This window comes from Ambystoma mexicanum, chromosome 11 (assembly GCF_040938575.1).
Source record: "Ambystoma mexicanum isolate Mex_15411 chromosome 11, UKY_AmexF1_1, whole genome shotgun sequence".
NCBI classification, from domain to species: domain Eukaryota; kingdom Metazoa; phylum Chordata; class Amphibia; order Caudata; family Ambystomatidae; genus Ambystoma; species Ambystoma mexicanum.
The window spans coordinates 735897795-735914607 of record NC_090934.1 but is presented as its reverse complement, the minus strand read 5'-3'; the positions used below and the strand labels follow the sequence as shown (position 1 = coordinate 735914607).

The following is a 16813-nucleotide window of genomic DNA, read 5'->3' as shown; positions in this document are numbered from 1 at the left end:
GGCATAGCCCGTGGGGGGCTACACACACACACTCCCTGCGTGTGCTAGGCTGGAGGGCACCTGCTAGGATGGCACCCGATCCAAAGGACACTCCAATCGCCTCTTTGAGTAGCTATGTCCCACACATGTGACTGACATTACCATGAGCATGACGGATCCCGTGGAGGAAACTTGACGTATTCTGGGCTTTCGGGGACATTTCACAATGGCAAAGGTTTTCTTGTCCTCTTAGGTTTACTCCTCACCCTTGCAGCACCTCCCCCAACGGGTGATAGTACGGCACCCCTTTTTAGTCCGCAAAGTTCCAGTGAACTGTCTCTGCACAACTCCAATTACTTTCATTAAGACGTCCATAATCTGGTACTCCCTCGTGGAAAATACCCGCCACCCCAATGAGCTGGACACTCATCGGATAGCATTCGCCACATAAGATGTCCTTGCCCAAGGTGCCTGTGGAAAGCTGTGACTATCCCATCAAGCTTCCTCCCCACTGTGCACAACTAAAGATGAGCTGATAGACAGCAAATCAAAGCCTGCGTCTGCATGATGTTAAGTTCAAGCCTAAATACATGCTAAGGCTGAGTACAAAAAAGCAAGTGTTATATAAAAGCTGGCGGGGTAGTTAGTCTCAGCTTTTCGGATTGGACGTGCGATTTCAGTGGCTCCCTGTTCCTTTTACTATCGAAAGCTTCGGCGCTTAGTCCTACTTTGTGGTAATGTTTAGTGAAATGTTTTATTTTTTCCTTGCCACATACTTAAGTACAAATACATTCCATTAGCTCGGAGAAATCCCAGCACGCAACATGGGCAAATTGAGGAGTGCAGGTACGGAGGGCTGGCTAGAAATTGCCCATTTAAAGCACTGATCCTGGATGACCCTTTCCTCGACCCTTAGCACCCACGTTTTCTGTTCCTTTAATTTTGTTATTTTAGATTTCTGGTTGTAATTTCATTCACCATGTTTACCGTTTCTGAGCCTATCTGCTGAACCCAAATCCCTTCAAGCTCACAGAGGATCGTTATTCAATTAAAAAATATATAATAGCTGCAGATGCACTGACTGGCCTCTATTTTGAGTTTTAAGATCCCATAACATGTTTTCATGTGTGAGGGAAGTATGATTACAACATATTTTTGAAGTAGATTTCTGTTCATAATATTTGTAGAATTTGAACATGTCTCTAAGCTCTTCTCTGTCAAATAAAGTAACTTTTCCATAATATTTTAGTTTGCAGATGGTGTTTATCTGGTGTTACTCATGGGTTTGCTGGAAGGATACTTTGTGCCACTCTATAACTTCTTCTTGACGCCTGATAGCTTTGAACAAAAGGTAATGAATGGTCTCTTGGTTAACATAATTAAAGCTGCTGTGTGGTTTAAATGTGTTATTTCTCTAGGACACTCTTGCGGTTAGACATGCTGTACCAGCCACACATAATTTAGTTCTGCCTGTCCTATTTTCCCTGTCGATGGAAGGCTGCTGAGTTCTGTCCAGATGTGGGTCCCCTGCCTGCTGGGCCTAGCGATCCAAGCTACTCCTCACTGTTGAGGCCCAATGAGGCCGAAACATGTCTGGGGATGCCTGTGGTCTCCTGCAGAAGGGATGTCACCAAGTAGTTCGGTCTGAACTGCACCTTTTGGGGTGGGGCCAAGCCTAACGTGCATATGGTCTTTTCCCTTTTGTTAAGACCTAGTTGGTGAAGAGCGATGGCTGGAGGGTTGCCCAGAGCAATGCCGAAGATTATGATTAAATCCAAACCTTCCAGCCATCACCTCTTTTGTTTTGCTGAGTTCTGGAGTCATCTGGTGTTCTAAGCCATTGGGATTGCAGAAGGAATGTGAGGCTTTATTTAAATTAATGGGTCTTTCTTTACTGTACTGTATCAGGAGTCGCAAGAAGGAATCGGCTCTGTTGGTACTTACCATAGCACATACTGGTTTGTTACTGCAAAACGGTTTGTTACTGCACAAAGAATTAGGCCCTGGTCTTAAAAATAGCCTCCATCAAATGGAAACGGTTAGATCGGATTGAATAAATGTTGAGATGTAAAGCCATGCTGTCCATGGGCGGTTCTTTCAGTACTTTTAGCGAAACATTCTGAAACCGAAAATGGATTTTGAAACTTTTTCCATTTTTAACATCTTCCAACTAATGATCTTTCAGGTCCTTAATGTATCGTTTTCGTTCGAGTTGATGCAAGATGGAGGGCTGGAGAAACCCAAACCTAGGCCAGAAGGTATGTGTTTACATGCGCACTATTAACAGCAGGGCGATTGTGTCCTTTGTGTGGACTGCCACCATTTCAGATTTTTCCGGATGCCTGCTGTTATTGGCAAGGGCATTCTGCTGCATCTGCTGAACCTCTACCAGCAAAGAGGGCTGGGTTTGCTGTAAAATGGGTGCACAGACTGCCTTTGTGAAATGATTTCCAGTTGTGATAGGCAAGCCAAAAGAATGTTGATGATGAAGGTACATAAATCAGTAAGTGGAGTCCTACAATTTGCAACATATTATCAAACTAAAATCTGAAATCTTACTCCTCTTTTTGTTTTGGATTCTGCAGGCTGTGTAAATCCTTTGCAACTTAGGCCCATCAGGTGCAGCACGTGGCAACGAAGAAGAAAAAAATCCACAAATGAAATCCATTAGGAAAGTGGTCACTAATCACTCCGTGCAAGATGCTTCCCACTTCCAAGTGCTGTAGTGATAGGGGTGGCTTTAACCCAACGTAATGGTTCACAATTATTCGACCTCAAAAAGGCAAAGGGCTAAGTTGGGTCTGCAGGGATTTGGGACTGTGACAGTAGGTTGCCCACAGCTCTCTGAGGCAAGTGTGTGAAGTCCCCGACAGACAAAATAAGCCAGTCTTTGCACAGTTGTGGTGTGCATATGGATTCACTCTCAAGCTGTACAGTCCGCAGCTCCTATATCTATTTCTATAAGTACCGGCTAGTTCAGCGATGCATCTCCTCCACCATGCCCACTGGCGTCTCCGGGAAGCAAATTGGGGGCCGGAGGAGTCCGGGGGGGGGGGCAGCAGCACAGTGGGGGGGGGTCACCTATAAATGTGTGATGTGATTACTTTTTCCAAATTGATGTGGGTGAAGTAGCCCAAAGTGTCTCTGGGGAGGTAAAAAATGTGCCGTTTTACAGCACAATGTTTGAGGAAAGTTGGATAAAAAAATAAGTATTTACAATCAAGTCATAGAGAAAAAATGAAATACACTTCTGATGCCAGGGCGTCAACTGTAAGTACAATGCCAAATATGCATCATAAGTCAGTATAAATGACACCGGTTTTAACATTGTGCCAGCATGTCATGCAGTACACAGTGTTGGGTTTGGTTTAAAAGTGGTGGAATATAACATAATTAGTTGCAAGTTGTTACCACCAAAAGGCCAGGTTTCTTCAAAGTATACCTTAGTGTTGCTCAAATGGTACAGGTTGCTATCAGTTCAGGGTTGCTAATAAAAGTGCCAACCTGCCAAGGGTACTTTTTAAATAAACCATGGTTCTTTTAAACAAAGCAAAGTTCTGCTCAATGAGCAGCTGCCTTTTAAGCATAGCCTTGCCAGTTTCAAACAATTCTACTTAATCACTGTCAGCCTAATGCCAGTTCCAACAACGCCATGCCAGCCTTGCTGAATCCTGCCCCTGTAAAGCAGGGGGCGGTTAGTGGAAATCCTAACTAACCCTACCTCTAAGAGGGGATTCCCAGCCTCAACAAAACTAGCTAATGAAACGGTCTGTGTCCGAATGTCCAAAGTAAAGTTCGCCGTCTTGTGTCCAAATCCTAACCTATACCTCACAAGCTAAACTCAACATAAGGTGAAAAAGGGAATTTCTTTGACTGCCGACCTGCAGCCCAGACTTGTGGTTCAAAACAAAAGTTCCAAAAAGGTGTATAAAAGCAAGCAAAAGTTCCACAAGACCCTCCTGCCCCACCGCTACCCAGAGTACAAGCCCCATGGCGTCCTGCCCCTCCACCACCTAGAGCACAAGCCCTATACCTGGCATCATGTTCCCCACCACCCAGAGCACAAGTCCCATACCTGGCATCCTGCCCCGCACCACCAGGAATGCAAGCCCTGTGCCTGGCATCCTGCCCCCCAATACCTAGAGAACAAGCCTCGTAGCTGGCATCCTGCCCCCCACTATCAACAGCACAAGCCCCATATCTGGCCTCTTGCCCCTCACTACCCAGAGCACAAGCTCCATTGCTGGTATCCTGCCCGCCCCCACCACCATGCAAGCCCCATACATGGAATCCTGCCCCCTCTGCCTAGTGCACAAGCCTCATAGCTGGCATCATGCCCCCCACCACCAAGAGCAGAAGCCCCATAACTGGCATCCTGCCTCTCAAAACCCAGAGTACAAGCCCCACACCTGGCATCTTTCCCCCCCACTACCCAGAGCACAAGCCCTATACTGGGCATCCTGCCTCCCCACTACCAAAAGCACAAGCGCTTACCTGGCATCCTTCCCCCCACTACCCAAAACACAAGCCCCATACCGATAATCCTCCCTCCCCACCACCAAGATTGCAAGCCACATACCGGGCATCCTGCCCTCCAACAGCCATAATCGAAGCCCTATACCTGGCCCCTCCATCCCACTCCCCACAACAGAAACCCCACACCATCTAGACCATGGCAGCACCACCTCCCAAACAAGCCACTTTGAGCAGTGCTGGTTGAATGTTAGTCCAGAGGCTTCAGCCAAGAAGTGCATTCCTCTTCTGTTCTGTGCTGCATTCTCCATAGAGAGGCAGCCAGCACAGCACCCAGGCCCACACCTGTCACCTGGGGGAGTTGGTGTGTGGGAGCACCAAGGGAGGCACACCATTCTGTAGGGGAGGCAGGCCTGCCCCCAGCCCTACCCTAGAGACGCCACTGCCCATGCCCACAGACGAACAGCCAAGCATACTACCTGCCGACTTTTCATGGAGCGTTGAAAACTAGAAGCAGACAATCTGTTCACAAGTTAAGGAGACCAACATGATCCTTGGTGGAATTTATTGAAAACCTTTCTGTCCACTCCCTTCGCACACACCCATATATTGAGTGTGGCCTCTTTTTTAATTTTCTTAATGCCCAGGGCTGGATATATTTCACTAGTAAGTCAGTGGTAAATCTGTGCAGCAGCCATGTTATTTACTCAGTCATTCTTTCTTCCAGGACTAACTATGCATCTGGAAAGGTTGCTGCCCTTGTACTGGGAGTGCACTGTGCACTCCTCATATCGTGCAATACTGCAGTGATGACAGTTGTAAGGAGTAAGAAGTAGGAGACCAGCACACAGGAGGCATTTTTCTGTCTATGGACTTTTATTGGTAGTAAAATAAAAGAGAAACTCTGTCTGACCCCAGTTCTAAGAGGGGTTCCCTGCCTCAAATAATACTAAGGAGTGTGTCAGGAACTCAGTCAAAAGCAAAGCGTCAAACGTCCTGGGTCTAAAACGCATTTCCGACCCTTACACTATAAACTCAACTAAAACTAAAGGGTAGGTATTCCCGATTCAGAAGAATGGTTTCTTTCTTTGGGATGATAGCCGAAAGTTAACTTCTGCATGATTCAAGATGAAATGTTCTTCTTAAGGGATACAAATCAAAAGTAAAAAAAAAAGGTTCATTGGGTTGAGGTTCCAATAAGGTGCATAGAACAAAGAGTCTTGTATCTTCACAATGTCAAGAGAAGGACCCCCTTCTCTTGATTCCTTTTACAATATCCACAAGCACCAGAGGATAAATCTCCCTTCCTCTGGTGTTTTTTCCACAATGCTCACTGCATTCACAGCCTACCTGGTTCACTATTCTGCCAGGCACTATGACTATACCAAAGGTTTTATATGTAGTTCGTTATTGGGTGTGGAACCCAATCCCTTCTTTGCGTTTCCTGATTCTTAACAGTTTGTACCCAGGTCACCATCCTACCAAGTATCCTTGTTGTTGGGTCACAGACCCCTGTGGTATTGGCTTCTCTTTCTTGGGTCCTAGAACCCTTTGGTTTCATGATTTCAGGTCCCAGATCCCTTTGCCTTTATACCTGGTTCACTATCCTGCCAAGTATCCTTGTTGTTGGGTCACAGACCCCTGTGGTATTGGCTTCTCTCTCTTGGGTCCTAGAACCCTTTGGTTTCATGATTTCAGGTCCCAGATCCCTTTGCCTTTATACCTGGTTCACTATCCTGCCAGGTATTCTTGTTGTCGGGTTCCAGACTCCTGTGGTATTGGTTTCTCTCTCTTGGATCCCAGACCCCATTGGTTTCTTGCTTTTGGGTCCCAGATCCCTATGGCTTCCTTCTCTCGGGTTCCGGACGCCTTTGGCTTTGTCCCTGGTTCACTATCCTGCCAGATATTCTTGTTGTCACGTCTCAGGCTCCTGTGGTATTGGTTTCTCTCCCTTGGGTCCCATAACCCTTTGGTTTCATGATTTCGGGTCCTAGCCCCCTTTGCCTTTGTACCTGGTTCACCATCCTGCCAGGTATTCTTGTTGTTGAGTCCTAGACCCCGGTGGCATTGGCATCTTCTCTTTTGGGTCCCAGGCCCCTTTGGCTTTTGGCGCTTGGGTCCCAGACCCCTTAAGATTCTTTCTCTCTGGTTCCAAACCCCTTTGGTTTCTTTGTCTCGGCTTCCAGGCCCCTTTGGTTTCTTGCCCTTGGGTTCGAGAACCCTTTGGCTTCTTGCTCTCTTTATTTGGGCAGCCCTGGTCTTCCACGCTCATCTGGGGGCATTGGGGCACGGTTTGAGCCCTCCCAGGAGTTGACTCCCTCGGATCGCTTCTCTCCCCCAACTGCTGCGTTTTCGTGGACCCGGAATGCTGGAACTGTTTCTGAGAGAATATAAGAGGCAGTGAGGATAGCGTGATGGTGTCGTGGTTCCCCTCAACCCTTTCGTGCCAAAATGTAGTTTGCAGGAGTTTGCCCATGCAAGCTCACCTGTTTTAAAGCAACAAGGAGCTCTACGTCCTGCTTTCCTTCAGCAGGGGCACTGTGAATGGATCTAGTTGCATCACTGGTCCAGATTGCAGAGGTCCAGGCCGGCTGCAACCATTCCGTCATGAAGGTAAGTGTTTAAAGCTATGTTTATTGTCTGTATTCTTTATGTTAATTCTTCCCCAAAGATTATTGTTCGTAATCCTGTATTGTTCTCTCTTCCCCTTAGTGATGAAGATGGCTAAGGAGCGTGTAATGGTGAAAAGTCTATTCCGAACGACAGTTCCAGAAGTTGCGCTGCTTTAACGTGTTAAAGTCTATGTGATTGTTGGTGAGCGATTCCCGAACTCCTGCAGGCTGCCGGAGATGAAGATCCACATGGCTGCTACGCTCGAAGATGGCCCTGTGTTGCTGGGAGTTCGGGACAGGTAACGGTGTTGGGCGGCACCCGCAGAGGATTCAAGAAGACAGGTAAGATGAAAGCGGCTGCTGCAGAGTCAGAAGTGATAGCAGTGCTTCTTCGGGCAGTGGCAAGGCTGAATCCAGGTAAGATGCGCACAGCGATTGCAGAGTGGAAGGCTGATGGCAGTGCTTCCAGCGATGGTGTGGCTGCATTCAGGTAAGGTACTGGAGGTTTCCGAAGACTGAAGATGCGCATGCTGGACCAGGTAAGATGCTGGAGGGATCCTGAGACTGAAGACGCATGTGCTGAACAAGGTATGTGTCTTCTGGATGGCGGTAAGCGTTACGCTGCCCTAGCAGACTAACGCGAAGCGCCAGTATGCGGGTAGGGCCAGCTTAGATAACCTGGCCCCAACCACTCCTCTTAGTCCCCGCCTTGTGGCCCCATCTTGCTCCGCCTCCTGTCTTCTGCACGTGCCTTGCCTGGTGCTAATAGGGCCCCGTCTGGCCTTGTTGCATGTGCCTTATGTGTTCTGTGTACTAAGCACACTTTGTAATGAGCTTGGTGCCATAGGTGCCAAGACTGGGTCCATTGGGACCCTGCAAGAAGTGAAGTGCTGGGCCTTTGCCCAGTAGCCATGACACAGGGTCTGCCACAAGGTAGATGGCTCTGGAGGACACTCCTTATTGGATGCAGGTTCCCGACCCCTGTCCCACTGCAATATAGTCTCTTTGGGTTCCCAGCAAGCCTCCCAGTTCTCCAACCCTTCTCGGCTGTTTCTGGGTCTCTCACGCACATTTGGAGACCTCGTCCTGCGTTTGAGTTCTGTGGTGGCTCCTCAGTGGCTTCCTGCTTTCGGGTGTCATGTCCCAGGTGGACCACGCTCTCCAGCTCTCTCGATCCTCTGGCGCTTTGTCTTCCTGCTTCCGGACACGGCCCAACCATGGTGAAGTTATCCGGAGCAACTCTGCTGATGGGTAAGTGTCCTAGGTTGCTTCGCTCAGCTCCTGACCTCTGGCTCGGCAGCTCCGGGTTCCACCTGGAAGGATCTGTCTCTGAGTTTGAATTCCCCTCTTCTATTTCACTCATGTCTTGGCCAATAGGAAGTACACACAGACTAGACTGCTCAGTATGAGTCACAGAGGTGCTCTCTATGCTTCTGCATCTCCTCCTCATCTCAGTACTGAACTTGAGAACTCCTAATCAGTGGACTCTTCCGCATTCCAGTACCATTGTAGTGGGAATCATGGGTATTCTCTATTCTTCCTCATCCTAGTACTGGTCAAAGAGGCGTTGAGGTCTGCCTTACACATATACCTGGACTGGTAGTGAACTATGAGACTCTGGGCAGGGTAATAGAGTGATGGAGCTGGGCCAGGGTTTGGGTTGAACCGCGTCTCTCCTGGTCTGTCATCCCTCATCCCACAAGAGCCATCCCTCCCATGTGATCCTCCCACGGTACACCACCCCCAGGGGGGACTATTGGACTGTGGCCACAGGGCCCTGGCCACATGAGAAGGGTTCGTCCCCATGGGAAAAGGGACGACATCCAAGAATGCGTTACACAGTACACCAAAATTATAGGGCTATCCTAAGTAAAATATTGTGAAATTAGAGCTTCAACCAACCAATAATGTTATTTCCTGTCAGTCACATCACTTTTGACCAACCGTGGCATTGCACAAAACAACAATGCATTGACTTTGATGATATAAACAGAGTAATCCAAATAACTACAAAGGCATAACATTATGAAATAGTTAAACATGTTTACTGACCCAGATACATCTATTTTAGTTACCCAGCACACACCGGTTTTGCCATTATATGCCAGGCATCATGATATGCACGGATTCTGATGTTAAATGCCATATGTAAAATGCAGGTCATGTGCACAGGCACAATCTCATAATCCCAGGAGAGATCATTGTATGCCTAGATATCACCATTGTATCCCCAATTATTGCTCCCATATGCCAAATACGACCTTGTGCATCATGTACATAAATCCAATGCTATATCGAGAAATCTCATGCAAAGAACGCAAACATTATGCCCGGTACCTCATGAAGCTCTGCACTGTCATTCTACAGCATGCAATTGTAGTTGTGTGTTCCCATTTGCAGCAATTGTATGTCAAATACAGTCTCACATAAATGTGTTAAAAATGATATGTCCTTGTGGAGACTGATGCTTAGTTAGAGCCATGTACAGCCTTACGTGCCCTGTATTCCCTCACATAAACAGGTTCAGCCACACATTTCGAGGTACAGGTACAACCTAATGTGAAGCCGTAAGGAGAAGGCCGTGGGAAAAGGCCAGCACTCCTTTTTGCAGCTCCCCTGCGAGTGGCCCACGATCAGCTGTTTATCAAGGAAATCACCAGCATTCTTTCATTTGGAGCCCCAGCGTGCTATGAGCACCAAACCGATCCAAAATGGAGGGCCCGGTTGCCCTGACAACCAAGAACAACATCCTCCTTTGTTTTAATCCTCCCGCCGTGAAACTGCATTCTCTCACCGTGAGGCCACAATGTGATTCGCCTATCAGCCCTGCCAGCTCCTCCTCCGCCAGCAGGCAAAGCCGCAAGGAGATGACCATGGGAAAAGGCCAGCACTCCACTTTGCAGCTCCTCACGGGTGCCCCACGATCAGCTGTTTATCAAGGAAATTGCCAGCATTATTTCATTTGGAGCCCTAGCGTGCTACGAGCATACGGCACCAAACCGATCCAAAATGGAGGGCCCAGTTGCCCTGACAACCAAGAACAACATCCCCCTTCAGATGAATCCTCCCACCGCGAAACTGCTTTCTCCTGCTGTGAGGCCACAACGTGATTCGCCTATCAGCCCTGCCAGCTCCTCCCTCCCCGCTTTAAAGGGAGAGAGAGTGAGCCGGCAGGCGAAGCCGCAAGGAGAAGGCCGTGGGAGAAGGCCAGCACCACTCTTTGCAGCTCTTCGCTGCTCGCCTGCCGTCTGCCCCAGAGCTATGCTGCACACACAAGGTAAGGAGTCTGGTACCCACCCACTCCATCCAATCCCATGCCTTACCACGAGGCTACAAAGACTATGTGCCCGCACGCTTGAGGCCACTCATCTCCCAGCCTCTAACAATGAGCACCCGCGACTTTCGCCTACGCTCTCGCATCCAGATCCCTACACTCCATGCAGCACCAAATCCTGCACCCCCAGGAAGCTCCCCCAAGGAATCCACCACAGCCCCACTCACCCCGATCACCCTTGATGAGGACCACAAGGCCAGACTTTTGGCTCTCACCAGCAAGACCAGAACTCTTCACCTCTCCAACCCCCCTTTAACATTCACGCCCAGACAACTACATTGCATACTTCCTCCATTGTGAACCTAAAAGTAAATGTTCAAATGCCACAATATTCTACCCCCAGCTGTATTACAAATGTGCCAAATGTTGCATTATCTGTGCCTGCTACCCCTGAAAATCGGACCCCAAATGTAAATGTTGAATTACCACAATCTTCTACCCCCAGCTGTATTACAAATGTGCCAAATGTTGCATTATCTGTGCCTGCTACCCCTGAAAATGGGACCCCAAATGTAAATGTTGAAAAGCCCTCCCTCTAAGTCACCACAGAACCCCCTCTTAAATGCGCCATGATCGGGGCGCTGTTGCGCACATAGAAAATGGCTGCCTAAACCCGTGGCTCCCGCGCTGCCTCTACATCCTGAGCCTATAAATCCGCATTCCGGCTGACTGATTTGCTGCAACTTGGTTGATCTCCTTCTGCCGGGGTCCTGCACGGTCTGTGGAAGTTTGAGCCGGGAAAAGTGCTTCATCTCCGAGATTTGCCCCCGCGAAGTTACTCCGACACGAGCGGCGCTCCCTGGCCAGCTCCCGGCTCCGGAGGAATCTACCCGAGTGCCGCGGCTGCTGGTTGGTGTGGCCTGATCTGGGCGGGGCTTCCCCTCCTTGGTGCCTAATCCTGGCATAGGTGCCGCTGGCGCCGCTCCCTCTTGAGACCTGGTCCCGCTATCGGACGTGCGGCCCCCCTGCTTTTCCCGCCTGCTCCCCGCTTGGCCCCCGGCCGGGTTGAGCGCGGAGCCCACACTCCTGCTTCTGAAGGCGACGTTCCTCGGGACCGGCTGTGCTGCTGAATGCTGAGGCCCCTGCGTGCGGCCACTTCCAGCCGGGCTGGACGCCGGGGACATCTGGAATATCCTGCTAGGTGAGGGGGCTTCCGACCCGAGGGGGATCGGGGGTTTATCTCTAGAACTCCTGATTCTGAGCGACGGGCCTCCCGCTTTTACTTGCCTCTCTAGACCCTTTATCTGTCTATCGGGCCGCAATCCACCCTACGCTCTCCTGTGACCGATCCCTGCTCGTTGTGACTATTACTAGTACTTCGCTGCACTAGATACGCGGCCGATCTGCTGCCTTCTGGTGTCTACCTCTGGAGGCCGGTATACTGGATATCCTGCGGGTGTGCTTGACATCATTGGCACAAGAAGATATAGTCCATCCTCATCTCGCATCTAGTTGAGGCCCACTCGTGTCCGCTCCCTGGGGTGGTGGTCTCGTCCCAGCAGATAACCGGTTCCAGATACAGTATATAAATAGAGTTACTGCGATCATGGGGGAACCTGGCAGATCCAACAGAGCCCCTAAGACCCCTAGGAAGAAGGGCCCTATGGACACATTCACCACTGCGGTCAGTCAATCTGAGCCAACTGACACCCAGCAGAGTGAGGACGAGCAGGGCGGGCATGTGATGCTGGACAGAGAGGATAAATTGGCCATGCTAGTTCAAAACGGATTTCTGGCTGTAAATACCAAACTGGATGAGATAGTTGCTACCATAGGTTCCTTGAAGGCCAGAATCGATAAGGAAAGTGCGCGTGTCACTGATGCAGAGGGCAGGATAGGTGCCACCGAGGATACTGTTGGTCAACACAGTCGTGATATAGCTCATATCCAAGACACTATGAACAAGCTCCAGAGTAAGTGCGAGGATCTTGAATCTAGGTCCAGAAGAAACAATGTCTGAGTGGTAGGTGTGGCCGAATCCTTCGGCAAGGGCCAAATGGAGAAGCAAATGGAAGAACTTTTTAAATCCTTATTTGGGCCCGACACATTGTCTGAACACTTCCTTGTCGAGAGAGCACACCGCACCTTAGCGCCGGTTCCCAAACCCGGGGCGCCACCACGAACTATAATCGCTCGTCTACTAAATTACAGGGACAAAGACACAATCCTCCGTTTGGCCAGAGAGATGGGCACGCTGCACTACGAGGGCAATCGCATACACATCTATCCTGATTTCTCCGCCTCTGTCCAGGCTAGCAGGCGCTCGTATGAGCAGGTCAAGAAGCTCCTCAGAGAACGACAGATCAAATATGCCTTAATGTTCCCGGCCAAAATGAGAATCCAACACGCAGGGAGGTCGCACTTCTTTGAGAACCCATCCGAGGCCCTTTCATATATTGAATCTTCTATACCCCTCCCTCCAAGGGGAGAGCGACCGGCTCCGAGCAATAGACCTCGACCAGCAGACTAGGAAGTGCATGCTTTCATATTCGACATTAAGAGTTTTTAGGCCCCATGACACGGGCCCTTTTGTTCTGAGATTACAGTCAGCCATCTTCCGTGAGTGGCGGCGTTGGAGGCCTGGGATGGCGGTCATGTGAGGCAACATGGCTACCCCGGGAGTATTCCACAAGTTTTGGGTCGCACACTGTCGAGTTGGGGGAGACGGTGCGGGTGGCGGGTGGGTTGGAGGGGGGAAAGGCTGGGAATGTTTGTTTCGAATCCCATGCTGCAAAATGAGTATGCTCCCCCTCTACATGGGTCTCTGCTCTGAGAAGGTTTTTTTGGGAAGTTCTAGTTGGTTACTGTTTGTACTTGTGGTCTTGAGTGCACTTACACGGTCTAAAAGACATGATATTTTCTCTGGGAATCGTCCGTTACTACCCACACAATCCTTTTGTAAGGCCCTCTTCGCATTCTGGTTATTACCCGTATATTATATTTCAGGTAAAGCTCTGTCCATGCTCTGAGGGTTAAACTTATCTCATGGAATGTGAGGGGGCTGAACAATCGCTCGAAAGCCAAAAAAGTGGGTAATTACATTGTCAGACATGGTGCCCAAATCGTTATGCTACAGGAAACCCATACTATGGGAAATGATAATGAGGGCATCATGCCCGGCTGGGGCAAGTCCAGGTTCTATACCAGCTATTCATCCCAATCCAGGGGGGTTGCCATTCTTATACACCCGAACCTTGGGCTCCGGCTCGATGGCCATAAACTGGACCCTTTGGGCAGATACGTACTTGTCTGGGGCTCGATATTGGGACAGCAGATATTGTTGGTCAACACATATGGGCCTAATATTGATGACCCCACTTTCTATGCTGATGTATATCAATTGATCGCTACTGTCAACATCCACACCATAATTTGGGGAGGAGATTTCAATATTGTTATGGACCCGGTGTTTGATAGATCCAGCACAATTGTAAGAGCACCTAGCAGGGCCTCTCTTGCTATGCAAAATGTTCTGTCTCAGCTTGTCCTTGAGGATGCCTGGCGAGCTCTCCACCCGACTACGAGGAGTTACACCTACTACTCTTCGGTACATGATTCCGAGTCCAGGATCGACTATTGGTTTGTCTCCCCCTCTTTAATTGCTGGTATAGAGACATGTGAAATACTAGCCCGCACTCTATCTGACCATTCCCCAATAACACTTGAAGTCACTTTTCACAATTGCCCTAGACCCCCTAGAAGATGGAGGATGCCTGGGGGGTTGCTCCGGGACCCCGGGACGGTGGAAGGGCTCCACACTGAGATTGCTGAGTTCCTTGAAATCAACATAGACTCAGTCGATAAATACTCTAATGTATGGGAATCCTTTAAGGTCTGGGTCAGGGGTGCGCTACTGTCTAAATCTGTTGGTCTTCTTAAGGGAGTCAGGGCGGAACTGTCCCTGACTGAAGACAAGCTGAAATTACTGGAGGACACTTATTCTCGCACCCATGACAAGAACATATTGGCGGACATACAGTCACATCTTCAGGAATTCAGCAAACTGGCCTCTAGAGAGGTGCAGTACATGGCATCCCCGATCCGTGCACGCAGATATGGCGAGGGCAATAAAGCGAGCAGGTCCCTTGCCAACTTGCTCAAACAGGACAGACACCCAAATCGTATTACCAGCATACAGACACCTGGGGGTACGGTTATAGTGAATGAGGACGAAATAAATTCGGAGTTTACGGGGTTCTATGAACGATTGTATAGTAATAGAGACACTAAATCGCCCACCGAGATAGAGACATACCTTTCGGCACTGAAAATGCCAAAACTCCATGATGAGACCCGCCTCGCACTGGACCAGCCTCTTACTACAGATGAGATTGCTGCGGCGATTAAAGATTTAACGTCCAATAAAGCTCCAGGATTAGATGGCCTTGGTGCTGAATTCTACAAAGAATTTAGTTCGGAGCTTGCTCCATTGCTGTTGCGGGTCTGGGAGGAATCCCTTCAGTGTAATATACTACCTCCATCCATGAGAGAGGCGTTAATAACTGTTCTCCCTAAACCACGCCGCCCTCCCCAGGATATGTCGTCCTACAGGCCACTGTCTCTTATTAATACAGATGCCAAAATATTCGCCAAAGTACTGGCCAACAGGCTATTGCCGGCGGTCCCAACACTGGTCCACCCTGACCAGAATGGGTTTGTCCCTGCTAGATCCACGGCACTTAACCTACGCAGGCTCTTTGGAATACTGGCCCAGGTTGACCCTGTCAGGAACGCTGTGGCCGTATCATTAGATGCCGAGAAGGCCTTCGACTCTGTCTCTTGGGCCTACTTGCTGGCAGTGTTGGAGTCATTTGGGATTGGCCCGAACTTTATCAGGTATGTGCAATTGCTTTACACGAAACCTGGAGCCCGGGTGCTAACAAATCAAACAATTTCGGATATGTTTCTGTTGGGACGAGGCACTAGGCAGGGCTGCCCATTTTCGCCTATACTATTTGCCCTGACAATAGAACCAATGGCAATTGCGATAAGACTTCGACACTTCAATAGGGGCATTAACTTGAAGGGAGCCACACAACTAATATCCCTATACGCGGATGATACACTCTTATATATTCGTGAACCGGAGGATAACCTACCCCCCATAATGGCAGAGATTCAAGAATTCACTACATACTCTGGGTACACCATAAACAAGGATAAGTCAGAGGTTTTTCCACTTACACCGGCAACAGACTGCCCTGTTTCTCTGGGCGGGATGAGATGGTCCAGCGAGTCCATCAGATATTTGGGTATACTCGTCTCACGTGGGAAAAACAGATTATACGCTGACAATCACAATGCCACGTTACAGACCTTGAAGACCAAACTGTTATTGTGGGACCGCCTTCTGTTGTCATTGCATGGCAGAGTAGCAGTCCTTAAAATGGTAGTCCTTCCCAAGCTACTTTACCTATTTGTAAACATTCCAATTTGGCCGGGAAGGCTCTTTTTCACTAAACTTAGGTCCATGGCCACGGCCTTCCTTTGGGAGGCCAGACTCCAAGAATAAGCTGGGAAGGGATAACTAAACCATACTCTTCGGGTGGGCTGGCGGCCCCTGACTTTGAACTTTTTTATCATGTATCCCAGGCCCAGTTCTCTAAATATTGGTATTCCAGGGATGGAGCCCCCCCACATGTTGATGTAGAGGAACTTACCACTACACCCACGAACATACAGTCTGTCATTTTTGACGATCACTACAGGGACACATGTGATTTCAACCCTGTCAGTAGAACGGTCGCCTCCTGGCGGGCAATATTTAAGAAGCTGAGGCTTTCGTGCTTGTATAATCCGGAGGTCTCCCTCTGGAGATACCCTGGTATCCCCCCAACACATGATGCCTGCTTGCGATCGGCCTGGGACCCTGATGACGAGATGTGCCTGGGTGATATGTTTATCGATGCAAGGTTCGCGACCCTCCAGCAGACAACCGGGGCTCTGGGCAGGGGCCCACTTAGGGTTCTGCAATACTACCAGATGAGATCGGCCTTCCAGAAACACTGGGCGTCTTTCCCTGATGAACCCCCTACACACCCTTGCGTTCAGATGATCACTGCCGGAGGCCGCTTGAGTGTTTCCAGTCTATATGCCATGGTACAAGCACACTCTCCCACGCCTGGTTTTAGCAGAGATAAATGGGAAAAAGATCTCCAGATCCCTATTGATGATAAGACTTGGGATAGATACTGTTCATTAACTAAAAAGGTTTCCCTTAATGCTGGGCTACGAGTGATCCAATTTAAAATTCTCAATAGATTGCACTACACCCCGGCCAAGATAGCCAAGTTTGTCTCCAACGCTCCGAGTCAATGCCCAAAGTGCAAAGCAGACTACGCTGGCTCGTTTCACATGTACTGGAGCTGCCCGGTGGTGGCTGGGTTCTGGAGGGAGGTGGCAAATATACTGGATG

The 16813-nt window shown here is 49.2% G+C and overlaps 1 protein-coding gene across 1 annotated transcript in view; it reads left to right on the top strand.

Annotated features, from left to right (window-relative positions):
* Nucleotides 1-16813, top strand: part of PARVA (parvin alpha) — a 411197-nt gene that overhangs the window by 367534 nt on the left and 26850 nt on the right. The window contains exons 11-12 of the mRNA XM_069623635.1: nt 1229-1330; nt 2165-2237. Coding sequence (XP_069479736.1) covers nt 1229-1330; nt 2165-2237 — 175 coding nt within the window. The remainder of the gene's footprint in view (nt 1-1228; nt 1331-2164; nt 2238-16813) is intronic.